Source organism: Nestor notabilis, unplaced genomic scaffold (genome assembly GCF_000696875.1).
Source record: "Nestor notabilis isolate BGI_N333 unplaced genomic scaffold, ASM69687v1 scaffold5661, whole genome shotgun sequence".
Lineage (NCBI taxonomy): Eukaryota > Metazoa > Chordata > Aves > Psittaciformes > Psittacidae > Nestor > Nestor notabilis.
In genome coordinates, this window is record NW_009913322.1 from 77437 (window position 1) to 93306 (window position 15870).

The 15870-nt window shown below is 42.0% G+C and overlaps 1 protein-coding gene across 1 annotated transcript in view; it reads right to left on the reverse strand.

Moving 5' to 3' along the window:
• Positions 1–13109, reverse strand: part of LTK (leukocyte receptor tyrosine kinase) — a 47645-nt gene extending 34536 nt beyond the window's left edge. The window contains exons 1-6 of the mRNA XM_010023154.1: positions 13030–13109; positions 6243–6382; positions 4128–4265; positions 3112–3264; positions 1952–2052; positions 105–271 (exon numbers count right to left, since the gene is read on the reverse strand). Coding sequence (XP_010021456.1) covers positions 105–271; positions 1952–2052; positions 3112–3264; positions 4128–4265; positions 6243–6381 — 698 coding nt within the window. The 5' untranslated portion in view covers position 6382; positions 13030–13109. The remainder of the gene's footprint in view (positions 1–104; positions 272–1951; positions 2053–3111; positions 3265–4127; positions 4266–6242; positions 6383–13029) is intronic.
• Between the last annotated feature and the right edge of the window lie 2761 nt (positions 13110–15870).

Here is a 15870-nt window from a genome sequence, read left to right on the forward strand (position 1 = left end):
GTGTTCAGTAGAAATGGCCCTGGAAGAAGGCAAGAATGAAGGAGATGCTTCACAACAAAACCAGTAACAATTTACTAACTGGATGCTGCTGGTGGAGCTCTTACCGATTCTGAAGCACTGGCATTGGTAAGGTGATGAGAAACCAGTGGTCACTCCAGCTCCCTGCTCTTTCCCACATGGGCAAGATGATTGGAGCTCCTTTTATCTCTTCGCTGACAGAGAAGGAGATGGTACCATTGTAGCTGCCAAAAACATGCACTGAGAATTGGATCTGTAACAGAGGAAGAAGAGGAAAAGAGTGGTATCCTGTGATAAAAAGGGAAAGGTACTTACTTCTCCCTCCCTGGGGATCTGAGACACCAAACCTTTGATCCTGAGTTAAACTAATCTGTAATCACACAAATCAGACCCTCATTGCTTGTGTATGGCTCATCACTGTTCCTAGCACAGAATTTTATTGGTGCGGACCCTGACTGACAGGCTTAAACTTAAGAAATGCTTTGTCACTAAATGCTTCCACCAGAAAGGCTATTACAGAAAACCAGTCCTAACTGCGTTCCTCTTCAGTGTTCTCACCAGCTTAAAGATTCCTGTGAAAGGGTTTGAACCACAGTTTAAATCTTTGGATTTAATAAGAGGAATCCCATTGTAACCACCCAGGCTAATGTGTTGCATCCAGGCACTATTTAAGGTGCTCTCTAGGGAGAGCTGCCCTGCCTCAAATGCCCTTGAAATGAGGAATTAGGCTGTCTCTAGAGGCAGAAAATCTCAATCCATACATTTGCTTGAAGTCATAGGCACCATCTGGACTGTAGCACCCAGGTAAGCAACCTGATCACCAGGCCAAAGAATATTTTGAAGCAGGACTTCCTTCCTCTTTCTTTGGAGCAACCACTTCCACTTTGCTACAGAGCAAGAGAGAAATGTTATTTCCACCACTGCTTTTAGCACTCAGCTGCTTTTTATATCACAGAGAGCACCAGCAGCAAGCACTGCAAAGAACAACCACAGGAAGTTCCTTGCTCCTGAAATGCGGGTTCAAATCCTTGCCAGTGGAGGAGAGAATGGGTCCAGATCTTGTGTGACCTGTACACCAAAACCAACAGTTACGGCTTCTCCTCTTCCTGGTTTTGTGAACCTAGCTCCAAACACATTTTATTTTGTTGGAACTACCCAGCAAACTTGACCTGGATTTATAAATAGACATAAATGTTGAAGTTACGTTTTTGGCACCTGCACCGTATTTCTTTTGCCAGTTCTAATTAGGAGGCATCAAAGCTTTCTCTTTTCCCCTGGCAGGGCTGGACTCCAGCTCAAACTTGCAGCTTAATTTCCCTAAGTATTATGAATATAATATTATTGAGTATTTTTAATTCCAGCATCTCAGAGCTCCACTTATTCTTTGTAGAGATTTGGGCTGAAGGCAGGTTATATGATTTTATTCATGCCAGGTTGCACTCACCTTTTGAAATTCCTGAAGAATGTGAACAGAAGTATATAGTCTTCATCTATTCCTGGAAAATCTAATGCCTACTAACTTCACACTCCTGTTCTCAGAGAAATTGTTAAGCTTGTTAACTCCTAAGAAAGTATTGCAGAATTCATGAAGAGAAGTCTCAGCAGCAGTTACATACTGAATGGCTCAACAGCCCAGAGAGCCAGCTCCCTTTCCTACGAACACCACGCCACACAATTCAGGTGCTGGGTACCCTTCAGAAGAACAGTTGGTACAGTTAGGCTGGGGAGTTTTCCATACTGAGTTGATTTGGGACTCCTGCTTTCATTTACTGGTGATGCACCTCATGTCTCCTTTCCAATTTTCACCAAGTAGCTAGCTAGGCTCTGCTTTCCAGTGCTTTGTAGAGTGTGCAGAGGCACAGGAGAGTAGGCTAATTGTGCAACCAGTGTCTACAGATTAACTCCACAAAGGTGTTAAGACACAGTGATATACCTGGTAGTCTTCAGTGGCAATACTGGCTGGCAAGCTGGCACTGTAAGCCTTGGCCATACCACTTGTCTGATTGCTGTCTGCTCGCAAGTAGAGAAATTGTCCTGTGAAAAAGGAATCAGAAAAGGCAAGATGATGTTTTGCCCTTTTTTATACTCTCTTGAAATAATTCAATGTCATTGTGCTGAAGCACAACACAAGTAGAAGACAAGCACGGCTTGAGAGCAGATCTGTTAGTAAGAGTATAATAAACACTCCAGTAGATTTCAGCAGCACAGAAGTCAATATCCCAAACCCTTTCCTGGAGCATGAGCGCATAAACCTGAGGCATCACGCGAGTATCTTCCCATACAGGATCTCACACCAATCTATTGTGAACAGCTCTAATTCTTACAACGTGACCATCAATGACTCTTGCAGAGACAAACACTGGGCTGTAAAAGCTTATTTGTAGTCTTTGTTCCCAGGGTCAGTTTATACAAGCTCTCAAGAGGCAAACAGGACACTCATATGGACATCCTTTATTTTGACAGGGAGCTGTGAGACAAGACGCACCTGTGCTAACTGTTCCGACTTTCAACCTAAACATGTGAGGGACTGGTCTTCCTCCATCTTATTTACCAAGCTGACAGTTGTGGGAATTATGTGACTCCTTTCTTACAGTGGCATTCTATGGCACAGGATTTGTATAATCATTTGGTCTTGGGATATGCTTATATGTGATACTCTTCTTAACCTACTGGCACAGTCTGGCAAGGGTCTCAGAAAGACTTGTTTCTACAAGCTGCCTAGTTCTGTTGGGCAATTTGTATTTTGTGAGGCAGCAGCTATCATGTTGTTGCTGCAATTGTATTGCTCATATGAGGAAGAAGCAAGGAAGAAGTATACAGATAGAAAAGAGAATTAATTCTGTATTTTTTTTAAGGCGAAGGAAAATCCTTGCTTCTGATAGTTTTCTGTTAACTTTGTTGCAGAACTTGTTTCATATAAAGCTTTGAATCATATTCAGAAGTTAATTTTAGCTACATTGAAAGTTGTCATAGATAATACTGATGCTAAAAGTTCATTTGTCCATGATGCCAAAAAATTTAAACCAATTTTAAACCCCCAAGTTTGAGGCTATTGTTTATACACACACACAGAGAGAACTATAAGGAACCTACCAGCAGTGGCTTGCAAGGTAGACCCTACAAGTGAGTCATCTTGAATCATTCCAGTAAAACCCCGAATAGACCAAGGAGATGCTGCAGTTTCATTCAGTGTCCAGCCACATGGACCCTCTTCAAAAGAGCAATGTGAGCCCTCTGGAAGACTGTCTACAATGATGAATAACAAAAAGCAGGGAAATAGGAGAAACTTGATTATGGAAGAACACAAACAGCAGCAAACATCAAAACTCACTATGGCTAAGCTACCCAACCTATGCTACACAGTTTTCAATGTCAAAATATTAGTAGGTGACATATGTTTATTTCCAGGGTCACCATCAGAAAGCCAACACTTTGCTTCTGAAGATATTTGAGATTTTGCAGTTCTGTCCTGCTATAGATACTGTGTAAAACTGCAGCTCCCACAACGTAAAGAATTGTAAATCACTGCCATATGTCTGTAAAGGCCTTGCTGCATATGAGACTGCAGGCATCACAAAAATTTCTGTGTCCACTTAAAGGAAGGCCAATCAAGCAGATCTCTGCCACTGTACTTGCAACAAAGCTAAACGTTCCTTCTTAGCACCACATATGAGTCAAGGGATTTCTCCATCATGATGTGCAAGAAGAGCTCTGAACTGAGGTCTTGAAGAGAAAGACTTATGGTGGTTGGCACTAGAAAGATGATCAGCACCTTCCACTGTTCAGGCCTTGGGATCAGAAAGAAATTTCTCACCCAGGTGCAGACATGTAAATAAGGTTTTGCCTTTCTCTGAAGTAGCAGCAACTATGAAAGGCAGCTCACTGGGCTCCTTACTGCAGTATTTAAAAATCCAAACCAAACAACCCAAATCCATTTTATCCTATATAGGGTGAATTATCCTATATATAGGGTGAATTTTCAAAGAGAATCTTGGTATCGAACTGATGTAAATAGGCTAAGTTTATTAAGGAGGCAAAATACTGAATTAATCTAGAGATTTCTTCTAATGGGAGGAAGGTTCCCACGAAGTGCCATGCCACATACTCACCACACCTCACTCCTTCCTGTTCTTTGGCAGGGCAATCACTGATGAATTCACAGATTTGTAGGTGGCTGACACAGCCTCCAGGGAGGCAGGGGATGGTGGAGACCTTGTCATATAGAGAGAGATCTTGGTTTTCTTTATCTAAAGGGAAAAAGAGAGAGAAGCCCAGAGATGCGTTGGCAGAAGGTGTATGACCCTTCACATGTATCAGCCTTCACATGTAGGACCTCAGATAGCACCCTTTGGGTGACAAACAATATTTACTCTGCTCTTTACCATGTAAGTTTCTATCCAAAATGACTTTCCTGTAGGTCACCTCAGCTCTCATGGAGACCAAATATATTGCTCTTTTCTCATGCACTGTCTTCTCTGTGTTTGGGCTACCTTTAGATAATCACTTTTCTCTTTTTGGGGGTGTGTGTGTTGGTTGTTTTGGTTTTAGTGGGGTTTTTTTGTTACGAAGGATCTTGCAGTTTCCTATCATGATGTGCTCCTCAATTCTACAGACATCACTATGCACCTGCCAGACAGCTGTGGCATGCTGCATGGCACTCTGCTGCTGGAGGCAGAGATGCCCACTTAGCTCCAGTCAAGACAGATACATTGCTATGCTCTATTAAGTGTCAGGCTTAACTAATACTTGTTCTGCTGTCACATTTCTGTGCCAGCCCATGAAGATGGCTGCTTCTCCAGCAAGTTGGGCTCACTATGCAGAGCTTTAATCATGCACCTTAGCCAGGCTAGTCAGCTATTAGGAGCATTTGACTGACTGCACAGTTCAGCAATGAGACTAAACACAATTTTTCAGTCTGATATTTCCCAAAAGCATGGCTTAATGTACCCAGCCTATCCTGTGGATGTTAACATGCATGGGTCTGTTATGGACCTGCAGGTTTTTACCTTCTGCACCTGCTCCCCTTTAGCACAGCTCTGCACAGAAGTTCCACTGGGATCACTACTGCTTGGAAAAACATGCAAAAGTTAGGGAACCAGTTCCAGAAGAGAGAGAAAAGGACATCTCTGCAGCCACGCAGGTACACAGTCTGAAGTAGTATTTCTTCATGGCACTGTATTGCCCTGCCTACATGCATCAGCTTATTTAGGGACTGAGTGTTTAGCATAGTGCTTCAGACTATACATATCCCCTCAAGACTCCCTGACTGTCAAAACCCATTAAATTAAAAATATAAATAAAAAGATTAATGACTGCAATAAAACTAAATCTCTAATATGATCAAAACCAGCCTCATGATATATTATGAAACAGCTCTGTGAAACCAATATACTTTTCTTCATTTGAAGCTTTTTACATTACATTCCAAGCTACAGTGTCTGCAAACCAGGCAATAACATTACGTTAAGACATGAAAACCAGGAAGTGAAGATGATTATGTCTCCAACCTGCAGGGCTGCCTGTGCCAACAGACTCTTGTACTTCCAAGAAGCCTAAATGACATTAGCAAGGTTCTGCACAGCCACTAAGGATCATTTGCATGACACACACAACAGGACTGTAAATGCCAGGCAAAACTGAGGATTTCTGAGCTGAGTGCTCAGTATTTTGGAAAAAAAATTTACATTCCAATTATTTTCATTTCAGATGGAAGTTCTCAGCCTGGCAGTAGCAAACAGATTCCATGCAGTGCAAATGAATGCTTCTTTTCTTTATAGATTTGGAAGATAGAGCTCCACTATGGAAAAGGCTTTGGTGACATAGCCTTTTGTTCTTGATTGTTTAATAAAGAAATACTAAATGTTAAAACAATCTAAGCAAAGACATTTTTCCCTCCCTATTGCTGGATTCAGCATAAACCCTGTTGTTTTCTCATACAAAGATGAAACTAGTAAAGCCAAAAAGCAGAGACAATCACTTAAATCAGTTCTGTTATTCTGAGCTTCAACCCTGCCTTTGGGCAAGCATACATGCATGCATACACATAGAACATGCAAATGTGACCCTTGACAGGTAAGCTTTGCCAGAAACCCCAGAGGAGACTCAGCTTTCATTTAAAACACATCTGACCAAGTCCGTGATCACATTCATCAGTTTTGGTGAGGATGCTGCTCCCTTTTCTGACTGCATTTGGTTATTCCAAACCTGACTGTATTGCAACATACCATGAAAGCAGTTCCTGAGTTGCAAGGAGCCCACTGCCAGTACTCCAACCTCTTGTGCTCCACAGTTTGAATACAGCAAGGTGATTTTAAAAGGTCTTTCTATACGGCCAATCTGGGCCATCAGGTATTTCCATTTCATCCTAGAAGACCACAAAGAGCTATCAGACATACACACAGCACACTGGAACCCATGGTGTCTCTAGCATAATGATTCTGCAGTCTACCAAATAGGAGTAATAGTACCCACATGGGGAATAGACTGATGAATGTGAACTCCAACACAACAAAAGGATGTTAATATAAACCAAGTGAAGTTCAGCCCAAAAAGCTTTTTCAGTTATCTTTGCTGCAGATCCTATTACTAATGATGAAAAGCTACAACTATTCCAAATTATTAAATTAAAATGGGGTTTTAAATGATCACCAATTTTGGATACACTTCCCCCCTCCCCGCATGTGCTTTCCACATGCATGGTTGTGTTCTGTTTGCTCTTGCAAGTACAGATCAATCAAGCAGCTGCACAAGTCTCTGGATCTCCTCAAACTAACACTGACGTATCTCCTGGAAGTAAATGTCTGGCTCTGAATGTTTCTTGGTTGTGTCAAGTGTGAGAAACTCTCTCTGTGCTTTCTCGATCTAATTTCTCAGTTTAACAAGCTGGAGTGCACCCACAAAGCAAGGGGAAGAGGAGAAGTGGTATTCCAGAAAATGCACATTGTCTGGCAATTTACATTTCACTATAGAACAAATCCCATAGCCCCTAGACAGCAAAGGTTTCTGAGTTGTGCAGCACTTGTGGCACTGCAGAGAAAGACAGACGGTTCCAGCACTCTAATTTTAAAGATGGTTGTTAGGCATCGTAAAGATATCAAATGGGAATTTCCAGACTACCTCACTCAAATCAGTCTGATGGGAGTAGGGTATCCAAGTGTCTTCAAAAAAATACAGCAGGATTTAAAAAAAACCCACTTTCTATTTTGTTTTTAGTTTTAAAAACTGCCCCACCTCACAGTGACAAGAAAATAAAATACAGTTAAAAGTGTACGTTGTTATTTTATAAAGGGGTTGTAGCAGGATAGTGACAAAGCAATCCTTGCTCTTTAGTCTTTTCTGGAAAGAGTACCAGACAGAAGCAAATTTACCCATACCCTGCACGCTGCTGAAGCTGCTGGGGGCACCCTGGATGAGTGACTCTAAGTCAGTGCCAGTGGCATGGTAAGGAGGCCAGGGTACAGTGTTAAGGTGTGTTGCTCAGGCTTTGCTTTTAGCGTTATGTTTTAGTTTGGGAAATGCCATCAGCTGCCATGAAGCGATCATCTAGTCCCTGTCCTGCACTAGAAACACATTAGAAAGCAACACCTGGACAACAAACACATGTCTACTGGACACAGTATAAAAATCACAGACTGCCTAATTTGGAAGTTGCAAAAAATCCAAAGTAACCTTAATTTTTTATCATTCTCTCTGCTTTTGCTTGCCACTGATCAGTTATCTAACCCATTCTTCCCTCCATAAACCAACTATATTCCTTTTTCTGGTGAGAGTTTTTTACTCTCCCCTCTGTGGCATCCCCCATCTTTCACTCTCACCATTGTATGTACACATAAATACCCACAGATACCCTAAACTCATCTGAAGTTGGGCTCCTGTTATCAAGATGAGCCTCTGTCTTCTCTTTGCTGTCCCATCATATCATATTCAGTAGTTCAATATAATTTAATTCAGCTTCAGAAATGTCCAGCCCTGAACAGCAACTGCACCATCTCTACTACCCAACAAAGGAGAACGACTGCTTTACTTTCAGCTTCAGGAATGTCCAGCACTTATAAATATATCTTATAACTACAGTTATAAATATAGCCCCCTTGCCACACTGTGGCACAATGTCCAAGACCATTTAGCACTGACACAGAGCTGAATCACTTATGCTACATGACACAGCTTTGTTCATCACTCCATTGCATCCTGTTGGCCACAAAAATCAATGGATCTTAATCAAATTGGTTTCATGAGCCACTGAAGGGCAGCCTTTAAATCTTTTGTATTTACTTACTGAGCATACTAGACCTTCTGAGCACTAAGATGTAGTTCTACTGCTTCCATGTTCCAACCCACCCCTGCAGCTGAGACATCACAGTATCACTAGTGTTATCACACTCCTGAGTGCAGGAACCTGTAGCACACAGACTCTGATTCACAACCAGTATTACATTTAGTAGCAGCAACTAAAGAGATTACTGCCCCATGCTGAAAACAATGACTAGTTCAGCTACTGCACCATAATCCTACATGGTTTATGAGCCAGACACGTTAGAACTTGCCATTAATAGCCTGGGGTATCAAAATAAATGAAAACCACCGGTGATCTAAGTCAATAAACCAACCTCTGAAACGTCACAACTGAGAAAGACGCACTGTCCATTCTGCCATCTCTGCTGGAAGAACTGTGGCATCTGATAGAAGAGCAAGGCAACTGTCTTAAACCACTACTTCTGTGAACTGCCAGCTCTTCTGAGTCAGAGCCCTAAGGTCCCACAAAACCTTTATTTCTGCACCGAAGTATCTCTAGTACTGAACCTTGACTGCATTTATAACACCACAGCAAAAGCTGGCAAGCATTCAGACTGCGAAAACAACAAGTAGCTTTACATCACCCAGAATACTTCAGTGTATGGAGTCTTAACATCATCAAGGTATTCCCCTTCAGAGAAAGCCTCACCCCCAAGAGCCGACTGCAGCAAGGTTTCTAATACTGTAAATAGTTACACCTTCTTTGCTTGTTCCCACTATCCAAATGTGGGCTAGACAAAGCCAATTTAATTTCCTTAATGGAATCAGGAATGGAGCCCATTGTCCATCTACTGAAGATGGATCATTGCAGCAGCCAAGTTCAGCAATACCTTTACTATTGATTTTATGTCAAGCCAGATTTCAAGCAACGAGGTAATATTACTATTCTTCTAAGTAGAGATGTTAAAATTGATCTGTGTGTATGGAAGGACTGCCAGTCTGACATAATTGAGATATTTGCATGGATAGAAAGCTTGGAGTTACAAGCGACCTGACGCTTAAGGCAAAAGAATTGAAGATTCACCCTGCAAAGCTATAATAATCACCTTTTGATTTGTATTTTCAACTTGTGATTTTCATTAGCCTCTCAATCTCCTCTGCTAAGCCAAAGTTTTCCTCCCCCTCCTTACCAATCCATTTTATGCCATGCCTTTCCATATCCAGCTGTAACTGATGATTAATTTTAAGAAAGACTTTTAATATTAAGAACAACAATTTCTTCATTAAGAGTGAAAAATTCAATAAAGCTGAACAGGAAAGCTGAAACCTTTTCTGGATTAGGGGGACTCACTGCATGGGTTATTGCACAAAGGTATGTATGCTAACTGCTTCTAGGATCAACCAGTGAATGCACAAAATAGAAACTTTACATTACTTTTCTACATGCAGGAAGCTGTTGCCTGCAAGTCTTCATGAACATTCAGGTTTTTAATCGAAGTGGTTGGGCTCACTGTTGTCAGTATGTATTAGGCATTTTCTGAGGACGCTTACCACGCTACTCCCTTTCAAAGGCTTATGTAGTTGGACACCTAATTTACAAAACCCGAAAGACCATACACGTTTCTAGACATTCATGTTAACTATATGGCAATGTTTCTGTGTACGATAGCAGAAGTTAAATAACTTTTGTGGATGAAAACAACCACATTAATAGAAGTGTTAAAGATGGTAAGTTTCTACAAGTGTCTCAGAAGCAGGCAGGGCATTCTAGCACCACTGTCTCCCCCCCAAAAGGGGGAACACACAAGAAAATAAGCAATATTAGTTTGTGAGGCCGGCTAACTGAAAACCCATGTGTGCACATGGCTGTGAACCTTTTGCTTTTTAACCTGCCAAGACTATCACATATCATGGCCAGTGCTTTATATTTCAGAAAGGAAACAGAACAAAATCAGCTTGGCTTCCTGACCGTGAAAAGGGAAAGGATTATCTCTGCCCCAAGTGATGCTTTTTAATGTTCATTAAAGTGTGAGTACTTCAGAGTTGAAAGAAACAGTTACTGAAACAGTTTCAGCTGACAACACTGAAATAATTGCTGTCAAAATCAAACACAAGCATGTGAAACCATTCAAAACAAAACCTGAGAAGAATTTGCAGCTGTGACTGTTTCTGGATCTGCATGGTAAAGATGGAAAAGGTGGGCTAAGCAAAATAGTGAAAAAGACATTAGATTTGACCTGTACAAGCACTATAACTGTAACCCTGAGAAAGTGAAGCCAGATTTCTGAGCCAACTGCCAGATGAAGGGTTGGACTTGCAAGGAAACTACAGGCCTTTGATGTTTGAGCTCTACTGAGATAATGAGAAATATAATTTTATATGTTTTTGTAAATATATAGAGTTTCAAACACCTCACTGGTTCTCCCTCTCTACTGAGTTAATGCTGGTAACTCAGAATACCCACAACCTATAGGTGTGGTATATAACAATAAACACTGTGACTGTGCTCTGCTTGTTCAGAGGACATGGTCTCTGAAGGTCCACCTGTGTCTTTGCTCTTTCACTAAGGTATTTGTGTGAAAAAACGAGTAGTAGCTTCAATACCACTGCTTCAATTTTATGGTTAGTGGGGTGGACAGTAACTTTCTCTCATGCATGACATACATATAAGCTTTGGGGAACGGTGTTTTCTGATGGATCCTGGATGAGGAAACACCATCAGGATAATATTCCTAGGTCCAAAAAGAGTTCACTGAAATGGTCTGGTGCAGCTGGAAATTATGAAGCGTAACTTGATCCTGCAATTAAGGAGTGAACAAAAAGGACTGAAGCAGGATTTTCTGGAGTGCCTGATTATCTGAACAAGTGTCACTTAGCCCTTTTTCTATACCTAAGTGCCTACTCTGATCTCAAGACAATTCCTTGGTAGTAACTGTCAATGGTTAAACTAGGTACTACACACAGGTGTCTATCTCAAGGTCATTTGCTCATTGTCCTCCTTGTTCAGCTCTAAATTGTGCAGCAATGTTTGCTTATCACAGAAATGCTTGTAGAATTCCCACTTCCTATGGAAAGCCCCTGGAAAGCAGGAACACTTCAGGATGACATCTCTTCTTAACAACCAATGTTGCTAAAATCCTAATCATGGAAAGAATGTTCATTTCAGACTACCTGCCTAGTAAGAAGCTGTGTTAGAAACAAAGTTCGTCCCGCCTCTGTACACTCAGGTTTTTCTGGAATTGTGCAGAGATTTTAAAGAGTTTCCCTGTAATGAGGGGGAAAAGGAAGGGTATTTGACCTAATGTGGTTCCTAGCTCTGTTTTGTCTGTTTTCTATACTTTCTATCTATTTGAAACAGTACTCGTTTGCCTTCCATCTTTAAAACCTTAATACCAAACCCTCTGAGTTTACTAGTGCTTCATTTCACTCAATAAGAAAACATAATACGAGTATCTATGCCAGCTTCCAGTAAAGCCAATTCCATTCTAATAAATCTAAATGCCATCACTCTTAGAGAGATAATAATCTTGATTTCATGTAAAATGGTTTTGCAATGCTCAAAGAAACTGTTAAACAACATCTATGATTCATTCCAGAGATGCTGCAGTGGTTGTGATCAAAGGCTGGTCTGGCCAGCTGAGTATAAAATAATACCAAAGGGTATTTTATGAGTTTATACAGGGGAATGGAGCTGTGGTTGCAGTTGAAGAGGCTTGTCAGATACTCAAAGCAGCAAGGGCAGTTACAGGTAAAAAAGAACACTAGAAACTGATCCCAGAAGAAGGGGAAGGAGTAGGCAGGAAGGAAGTGAGCAATAACTGAAAGCAGGAGAGGGATCTGAAAGAAAATAAATACTATGTTTTAGTCAAACTCTGCTATCTTTGGCTGACCAGAAGTCTTGGCTACAGATTTCCATGGCAGCCTGGGGAGTGCCAAAGAATTCAAAGAAAACAAGAACTGGGATCCATTGCTTAAGTTCTCCGTGGGAGTCAGTCAGGTGATGGAAATAAAAAGCTCTCTTGTGTGTCTGACCCAGGTTCTTACAAGGCAGACTGAAGCAAAGGAAAAACAAACACGTGGAAAATGGCAAAATCAGATGACACGTGGACTTGTCTCCTTTTTTCCTGTTGTGATTCATTCCCTTTGCCTATTTCTCCTTCTTACTACATTCTGCTACACACAGGAATGAAAAAGTAAAACACTGGGAAGATCAAAGAGAGTAGAATACAGGACAAGATCCAGGGTTGCTGCACTTTCTTTTTTGTCTTCACCTCTTCTCACCTCTAGTCTCTGTTTTTCCCCTCCCTGAACTCTACAAATGAAACAAAAAGGAATGCTCCTGAACTTAGCAGATGGAAGGAGGAAATTACAAAAGAGGTAAAGTTAATCCTACCTCAGACTAAGAAATGTAACCCTCGTAACAAATGTGACCCCTTGAATATTTTTCAGTATTGCCAAGGCAGTCTTCAGACTGAGTGCATTTTACAGCTATGGTCCTAGCATGAGTGAGAGAGTCAGCCCCTCCTGACTCTTCAAATGTGAGGGAAGAAGAGTGAGTCCTGAGCAAGTGTGTTCTTTGCAAAGCGGACACGCACAACCTGGGCCTGTAACAGGCATCCTGTCAGGAAGCTGCACGCTTTGGTCCCATCAGTTCTACCTTCATTTTCTGCAGCAATGATCTCAGGAAAGGAGAAGACACTGACAAACATAGGTCTGGAGGGACTCCACTCTAGCCTGCAATTCAAAGTCTAAACAGCTGCAAATGGATTGTCTTACCCAGCATCCTCCTCATGGCCAACTCTCAGAGCAATTATTGTATTTCTGTTTGTCTCCACATATCTGACTTCAACCGTGAACCTCTGGAGGACAGGAACAGCATCCTGTGAACATATGGCCAATTCCAGCAAGCAAGAGTCCAAGCTCCCAGGCAGGATGGGGCTATGCAGGCTGAACTCACATCTATCTGGGAGTCTATTGGAGTTCAGGAGGAATATGTCCCCTGTAAGGAGAGAAAAAAAAGAAGATGCACACACTGTGGATGGAAGAGAGATAATAAGAGGAAAATGGATATGGAGTTTGAAGAAAGGAACCATGAGAGGAAAGGCGAGGACTATGCACAAACCCTCAAAAATAACAGAAAGTAGAAAAAGGAGAATGAAGTAAAAATGAGGGAAATGCATAAAGAAGTGATAGAAGGAATGAGAAGAAACCAAACAAAGCAGAGTGAAGACATGTCGAACAAAACAAAACCCAAAGACTTTGCAAGTCAGACAGCAGACACGTGGAGCCAACCCTGGCTTGTAAAAGATTGAGCTTCCTAAGAAACATCCAGCCTGTGTAAGCCAAAGAAGCTTATCCTAAAATAAGGAGGTACAAAATGAGTATATAAATGGGCTTGGCTGCTTACAGTGCCTATACATGCACAGCTCAGGCAGTATACATACATTATATGGCTCTTAGTGACTCTTGGGCACTGACAGCACCCTTATGAGCTGTGCCCCAAAGCCAGCATATGTCAGTATCATCAGTGACATGTGCCAGAGGCCTCAGCCTGCTGGCTTCTATTGCTGCCACCCACAGATGCTACCAGTGCTAGGAGAAAGGAGATGTCCATTTGAGGGGAACTGTAACTGTGCCTACCTTCAACACCTCCATGGGAGGAACTGCTTTCCAGAAGCTGCTGCTGCCTCTCCTGGGACACCAGGACACCAACTGAAGATAACACCCAGTCTGGCTTTCCAAAACTGTCCGTAGACGTCACCCATGAACAGCTTGAGCCGATGTTGCAAGAGGTTTCTGTTATGAGAAACCAAAGGTTTCATTGCAGCCTTCCCCGTTTCAAGGGGCAGGGGTGATGCAGGTACATGAATGAGCAGATGTACAGTGTATGGGCACTATCTCTTCCCAGAAACGGAAGAGTTGAAGGGAAAAAAGAAAGTTTGTCTTGTGCAATTACAACAGAGTCTCTCCCAGGGTGGGTGAAGATCATGCCAGAATAAAAAAAACCTTGCAAATTCTTGGCAGGTGTAAATCAGCTTCCTCCCACTGGTGTCAACAGTGAATTTACATCAGTGGAAGGTCTAGGCCACATGTACATAAAATCCTGAATGAGAGTAATACTGAATGCATCAAGGATAGCAAAACTTTATGGATTTCACGTTGTAACGGAGAGGAACAAATGAAAGTCTAAGTTCAACCTTCTCACGGCAACAGAAAGAGCTTTACAGAGTCTCAAGCAGAACAGTCGAGCAGTGCAAGTTTACATATTGTGTATGTATTTATTTATTTATTTTAAGCAGCTTGCTTTTCCTCCAGCAGGATGGACAGGAACACCCTCCTAACAAAGCCCAGAGCCTGCTCGCAACACTGAGAACACTACATCATCCTGGCCAGAATTTTTCATAATCAGTATATTAAAAACCAGACAAGAAGTAATTCACTGTTCTCTCATCAACATAATATAAACTCCCTGAAGGGATGTTAGCTGCACAAAGCTCTCCCACACAGAGTGGGACTGAATAGATATGGTAAGCTGATATTAACTTGCATGATATTTATTTTCAGTAGTAATAATAATATTACAGTAATAACTAGAGGACCCCCAGGCTATATGAGAAATCACAGAATGGTTTGTGTTGGAAAGGGCCTCAAGATCATCTAGTTCCAACACCCCTGCCATGGGCAGGGACACCTCACACTAGACCATGTCACCCAAGGCTCTGTCCAACCTGGCTTTGAACACTGCCAGGGGTGGAGTATTCAGTACTTCTTTTAACAGGCTGTTCCAGTGCCTCAGCACCCTCACAGTAAAGAACTTCTTCCTTATATCTAACCTGAACTTCCTCTGTTTAAGTTTGAGCCCATTTGAACCCTAAGTAAGAGACTAAACATTAGTATTTGGGATCCTGATTTCAGAGGGTATTCAGACCTTGCAAACATGAATGACACAATATTATCCCTTTGGTAGCCCCATTCTGGGGAGGAGAAAAGACAAGTATCAAAATCAGAATTAAGGTCAGGGGTATAACAAGGATTGGTGGTTGCACAGGTGTAACCTTTGCAACTAGGTGCAACACAGTTGGGGCAGATAAGAGCCTCCAGAAGATTGGCTATACGATAAACTTTCCAAAAAAGACAAAATGGGAGGCTCTTTTGAGTGTACCAGCCAAAATAGACCAGTTTTCTTAAATTTTAAAGTTAATTGTAACTACAGTTTAACAAAACACCACCCAGTGTGCAAGGGTAAGAGAAACACAGATGTTACAGAGTTGCACATCACTGCCTCTTGGGACAGGCTGTAAACAACCACCTCAACACGTAACCTCCTCCAGCTCCTCTACAAGCTCCCCAGCCCTTTCTGGCCTGCTTGCTGCTGGAGCTTGCTGCCTCTCACCCTCCCACCAGGACCAGCCACCTGAATAACTTCTCAGCCCACCTCATCCAGTCCATAAAGCTTAGCAAAGGTCTGCTGCAGTGTTCAGCCCTTCATTTTTAAACGGAAGCCACAAGCAGATGAACTGGCAAATTGTTTCCAATGTGTGTATGCAACGCCAGCTTCCAGCAGGGCACAGGAAGGAGGACACTGGCCACTCTCCTGACAGCTGGATCTAGGGAAAG